The 6,287-nt window shown below is 40.3% G+C and overlaps 1 protein-coding gene across 1 annotated transcript in view; it reads left to right on the top strand.

Moving 5' to 3' along the window:
* Positions 1-6,074, top strand: part of GTF2F2 (general transcription factor IIF subunit 2) — a 148,457-nt gene extending 142,383 nt beyond the window's left edge. Inside the window, exon 8 of the mRNA XM_002914964.4 lies at positions 4,896-6,074. Coding sequence (XP_002915010.1) covers positions 4,896-5,015 — 120 coding nt within the window. The 3' untranslated portion in view covers positions 5,016-6,074. The remainder of the gene's footprint in view (positions 1-4,895) is intronic.
* The last annotated feature ends 213 nt before the right edge of the window (positions 6,075-6,287 follow it).

Below are 6,287 nucleotides of genomic sequence, written 5' to 3'. Positions count from 1 at the left end.
GAGAAAGAGAAAGACTGCAGTAGTTGGCTCCTGTGCCTTGTTACTCTACATAGTTTTGTCGTGATTGGGGGTGGGGGAATAGGAATTTGATCTGTAGATTTCTGGCTTTAGGGCCACCACAGTGTTATCTTTTTTTTGTTTTTTTAAGATTTTATGTATTTATTTGACAGAGATAGAGACAGCCAGCGAAAGAGGGAACACAAGCAGGGGGAGTGGGAGAGGAAGAGGCAGGCACNACCTAGCAGAGAAGCCTGAAGTGAGGCTCGATTCCAGAACGCCAGAACGCCGGGATCCGCCCTGAGCCGAAGGCAGACGCCTAAGGACTAAGCCAAGCAGGCGCCCCTCACCACAGTGTTATCTTGACCCACAAATATGCAAATCACATCCTAATCACTTGACCTCTTTGGTCGGGTATTTGCTTTGCCTTTTCCTTCCAAGGAAGCTATCCTGTTCTATCCCTTCTTTCTCTGCAATTCAGACTTGCTGTAAATACTCTTCCACACGTCCCTTTGATGAAGGGTTGCTGGACCTGAGCCAGTTTATTATTTCAGATCTCGTTCTACAGCACTGCACATAGCAGTAATGAGAAATCTCTCCAGTGCTGTGTCACATAAAGGCGATCTACTGAGTTCTAGAATTCTTTGTTTCAAATGGTCAGGCAGAAGATTAAATTGGAAAGTCATTGTTGAATATGAGAGGAGAAGAACTAGTATATCCTGATCTCCGCACAGAATTGCCATTCAATTCAGAGAATCAAATACACATCCTCAAAACCTAAGATCGTGACTCCAGCTGGGTTAAGGGCCCCTTCTCAGTGCTCCCACAATATCCTGTATATATGTGTCTTATTTCTTCACTTTAGTTTGTGATGGCCTGCTTCTATGCCTTTAGCCTCCCCACTCACACACCACACACCCTACTCTTAAACCGTAAACTCTTGAGGATGAAGACTGACTGTGTTACCACTCTGTCTGGCCCATAGCTGCTTCTAAAAAAAAGATTTGTATGAATATATGAATTTTTATAAAAGGAAAGTTAGATTGCCCATTGATCTTCAATCCTGTTAAAATCTTTAAAATTTCCCCCTCGGGCGCCTGGGTGGCACAGCGGTTAAGCATCTGCCTTCGGCTCAGGGCGTGATCCCAGCGTTATGGGATCGAGCCCCACGTCAGGTTCCTCTGCTATGAGCCTGCTTCTTCCTCTCCCGCTCCCCCTGCTTGTGTTCCCTCTCTCGCTGGCTGTCTCTATCTCTGCCAAATAAATAAATAAATAAAATCTTTAAAAAAAAAAAAAATTTCCCCCTCAGATGGCTTTGTCCCCAACAATATTTTACCACTCTAATACAGATTTTTAGTAATAAATGTCATCCAGATTCAGGTGATACAGTTAGTCAACTTGTATTTCTCATTGCCCTATAAGTTAATTAGAGCCTGAGCTCTAAAAATGAGAAGAACTAGAGTTAGCATAGTTTAGTCCTGTGGACCTCCTTAGTGATCTTACCTCAGACACCTCCCCCACTAAATCCTCTTAGTTCCCTTGTTTACTCTTAAGCATACCCTATTTATTCAGTGTAAGTGTCCTGTAATAGGAGCACATGGTTTGATGGGAGAGAGGCATGTGAGTCAAGGGTTATAGTGTAGTATGAGGGCTACCACTGAAGTACATAGAGTGTGAAATGTAAATCTAAGAGATGGGACTGTTAGGGAAAGTTGGTCTGAGAGAGTGACCTTTGTGCAGAGTCTTCAAGGATGAGGAGTTCAGATTTAAGGGAAGGGGATAAGTATGACAGGGAAAGGGAATAGCATATGGAGAAAACTAGAAGCATGTAGACACAGAAATGACAGTATGTATTCATTCAGGGAATTCTTAGAAGATGAGGGCAAAGGGAAGAGGCAGGCCTGAATGGATGTCTGTGAAGGAGTATGGAATTTAACCTGTGGGGTTAAAGTGGGGAAGTCATTAAAAAGTTTTCAGCGGGGGTGCCTGGGTGGCTCAATCAGTTAAGCATCTGCCTTTGGCTTAGGTCACGATCCCAAGGTCGTGGGAACGAGCCCCATGTCAGGCTCTCTGTTCAGCGGGGAGTCTGCTTCTCCCTCTCCCTCTGCCCTTACCCCACTTGCATGTGTGTGCTCTCTCTCTCTCTCAAATAAATAAATATTTAAAAAAAATTTTTTTTTCAACAGAGGAATGACATGATCTCACTGTTACCTACCTGAGTCTTTCCTTCAGGGACTTTTTTGACCTGTGTTTCTCCATTATTACTATTACTTTCTCTACTAATGAGTTGTGCCAAATTAATTCATTTGGTTAGAGTAAAATGGCTTTAGGTTGCAGTTTGGAACATTCTAAAACTCCAGAAAGTCTCCCTCCTCACCTTCCACCAAAAAAAAAGTACTCTGTACCATGGCTAGATATTGTGATCCTAATCCCATCTTGTTACCTGACAAATTGACAGACTGAATATCTCATTCTGTTCTTATTGTTGAAAAGGGCAATAAGAGTGACTTTTCATTAAGAAAACAAAATACTCCATAACCTTATACTAATTTAACAAAATGAGTGTGGACTATACATGAAAGCAACTGAATTTGTACACTTGAGACTTTACTATCTTGTGTTTAACCCTTTTGAGGCTTTTCGTGTCCTGTATCTGGCTTCTGAATGGGCACGCTAACCTTGAAGTCCAGAGAGCTGCTGTCTCACAATCACAGCGCCCCCAGCGATTGCTCTTTCCAGTTTTGACCCAGAGCAGTGCAGCCAGTTGTTTGATTGTTTGTGTCCAGGTTTGTAGCCAGCCTCACAATAAATCATCCTTTGGAATTTTACAAAGATGTCATTCTTGGCATCTAAACTGAAAATCCTTTATGTCCAGCACATCATTTTCCCTTTATGAATACTGTTTAATTAGTAGCTTATGAATAGTGTCCCATTTTAAAAATGTGATTTGAAGTAGCAGAGCAGATGTTCGTATTACCTGGATGTCTCAAGCCTTTATGCTTACTCATTGGCACAGATCCCTTAGTGAAAGCAACTGCAGAAAGTGTGGGAGGCAAGCAGGCTTCTTCCTGGGGGAAACCCAGGCCTCATTTGATTCATTGCTGCCACCTGCTGGGCCCTGGCTGCTGGAATGGGAAGGCCACACCAGTAGTCCAGCTAAGCCATCCAGGGCCATGTAGTTCCGGTGTTAATCAACCATTGTTTCTAGGTGACAACCCAACTCCTAAATGAAAGGACCTAAACAGTAGAGCATTATACATCAGTGTAAAGTGGTATTCGATTGTGTTTGTTGTCAGACAATCTCCAGAAATTGTGAGGCTGAGAGAACTAAGCAAACGTCAAGGACTCAAGATCCTAGAGTATTAGAGGTGGACGAACCCTTAAAACAGATGCCTTGGAGCTTTAGTGTAGTTAAATCAGAGTCTCCTAGAGGCTTGTGAAAATGCAGATTCCCAGGCCTAGCCCCAGAGATTTTGATTAACTAGGCCTGATTTGAGAGGTTTATTTAATAAGTTTCCCATGAGGTTCCGAGGCAGTCAAGCCCCAGGAAAGGCACTGCCTTAAACATTATCTCTGGAAGAGCTTCTCAACCATTTTTCTAATCAGTGCCTCATTTCAATAAATAAAAAAAAAAAATTACATCTTCTATCAACAGGGTGAGTCACTAGTACTATAACTGGTTCTTTGAAGCATATACACAAAATATTACTGGTTCTGCAGAGGAAAAAACACTTTTTAAAAAAAGATTTTATTTATTCATTTGAGAAAGAGTGCACGAGAGAGAGGGAGAGAGGGAGGGCATAAGCAGGGGCGGGGCAGATGGAAAGAAAGAAGCAGACTCCCCACTGAGCAGAGATTCCCAGCCATAAGGATGTGGGGTTCGATCCCAGGGCCCCAAGATCATGACCTGAGCTGAAGGCAGACACTTAACTGACTGAGCCACCCAGACACCCCAGAAAACACTTATAAATAATTAACTTTTCTCTCTGTTGCCAAGAAGGAAGTAGTATAATTTAATTGGTCAGTGTACAGTGGAATGCTTTTTGGCGTTGGGCGTTGGCAAGTAAAGGTAGGATTTGGTATTATATTTATCACAGCCATCACTTCCCCGAATACAGTAATCATTGGTTAATGTGTATTGAATTTTGAATTTTGAGGGACCTAAAATAACATAGAACAGTTCTGCCCTAAGTCATTGCTCACCTCTTTCCTCTGGAATAGCCAAGCATGAGAAAACTGCAGGCCCCATGGCTTTTAGCATGTCTTATTATCACTTCTTACCCTGTCTTGGCAAGCTTGGCCAAGATCAAAACAATACTAAAGATGAGTAATAACTTTCCTTATTACACAGGAAAAACAAGTGGCCTGATAGCAAATTTGAAAAGTCACCTTAGAATTGATTATTCTGGATGCCTGTCCTGTGCTTGCTTTCTAGAATATTATCGTCCCAAAAATATTTGTTATTTTTTTTTATATATGCTCCTGCTTCTGAAACGACTGGCTCCAATCCAAGAATAACCCTACCCAACTGTGAACTGAGTGAGGCCACTGAACTCAAGGGAAGATTACACGTGGTATACTGCGTCATCTTAGTAAACAGTGAACACCAGCAACTTTCTAGTGTATTTTCATCTAGGCTTTTTTTTTTAAAGCTCTCAGGTCATTGGCATGCCAGACTTCCAATCCCTTTAATGCAAATGAGTGTATATTTAACACAGTTATCATGTACTGCATGTGTAGAACCAAGACGCAGTTTATTGAACATCTTTATAGAGAAATCTTGTTGAGCTTTCAAGATCATAATTTGTATTACTTGTGAGCGTGGTTTGGTGTACGGTTTTATTTTAAATTTTGTTTCCTGCCTTCATAGTCTCATCTTGGGTTGTTTTTGTTTTTAGGGGTACCTAAAGGAAATATTGAAAGAAATTGGCGTTCAGAATGTAAAAGGGACCCACAAAAACACATGGGAGCTGAAGCCAGAGTATAGACATTATCAAGGAGAAGAAAAGAGTGATTAAGAAGACTTACCCAGCATGCTAACAGAACAACTAAAGGGTGATGTGCTGAAGAAACACCACTGATACTCAAATACTTGAGTACCGCCTGTTGTAGGGGTGAAATGACTGGAACTTTAATTTCCCTAGGTAAATTTTTTAAACAATAATTCTTGTAAAGCTACTTAAGTGTTTTTTTTGAGGAAAAAAATTATTTATAGGCTTGTATTAAACTAGATTATTCAGAATGGGGTGAGGGGCTGGGGGAGTTAAGAAGGTTTTTCTTTTTAAATATTGAGTTTTAAAATGTAAAATTAGGAAATGTTCTCTAAATGAGGACTCTCTGTCCTTGTTTTATCTCTGAGGATCAGAGGTGATACAAGTCCGAAGTGAATGGCAAAGCAAGCAAAAAGTAGTCAATTACAGAAAGTCTTAAAAGGAATAAAAAGCCAAAGTTCCTTATTCTGAAATTGTCCAAGAACAAAGCTGTCTTTATTTATTTATTTTTACAGGTGATCATGTTTCACATTCACACCCACTAATAAGAGAGCGTTTATGTTTGTACCTAGGATAGTTTTCATCATTAGCTTGCATATTACCCTAGTGTTAGTGACATGAGAAATGGAAAAAATTTTGTCGAATAGATATTTCTTTTATTTGCCTTTTTTTTAAAGATTTATTTGTTTAAGTAATCTCTATGCCCAACATGGGACTCGAACCCATGACCCCACAATCAAGAGTCATGTGGTCTACCGACTGAGCCAACCTGGTGCCCCTCTTTTATTTTGCTTATAAAAGAATTAGAAATTAAGTGTTTTTCCAATAATTCAAGATATATCTCCCCCGTCCAGATTATAAGCTTCTCAGAAACTGACTTCGCTCCAGAATTTTGCTGCATATTCATCAGGCAGGTACCAACTATCACCTGACAAATGATGTTGACAAACATAATGGAGGGTTGTAGGGGTGAAGCTGATATGTGTTAGGCAGTCGCAAAAACAAACATCCTCACAAAAAAGACCACCAAGACCCAAGAAGCTTTAACAAATTAAACACAAGAAAAAGTTGCTTTTTATTTGTTCATTTTGTCAGCTGCTTCTGTGTGCTTGCAACCAAGAAGTAGCAAATGCTAAAAATTTAGGAAAATGTTATATAATTAAAGCCAATCAAGGAGAAACCCATCCATTGAGATAAAATATTTTTCTGTATGATTTGATTTTCAGCATTGAGGTTGAGTACTACTGCATTGGGAAAATGTTTATCTTTGCATTCCCACTGTAAGATAAAATTCTGATG

This window comes from Ailuropoda melanoleuca, chromosome 7, assembly GCF_002007445.2.
Source record: "Ailuropoda melanoleuca isolate Jingjing chromosome 7, ASM200744v2, whole genome shotgun sequence".
NCBI lineage: Eukaryota > Metazoa > Chordata > Mammalia > Carnivora > Ursidae > Ailuropoda > Ailuropoda melanoleuca.
The sequence above is the reverse complement of the archived record's forward strand: the minus strand, read 5'-3'. Positions and strand labels throughout refer to the sequence as shown.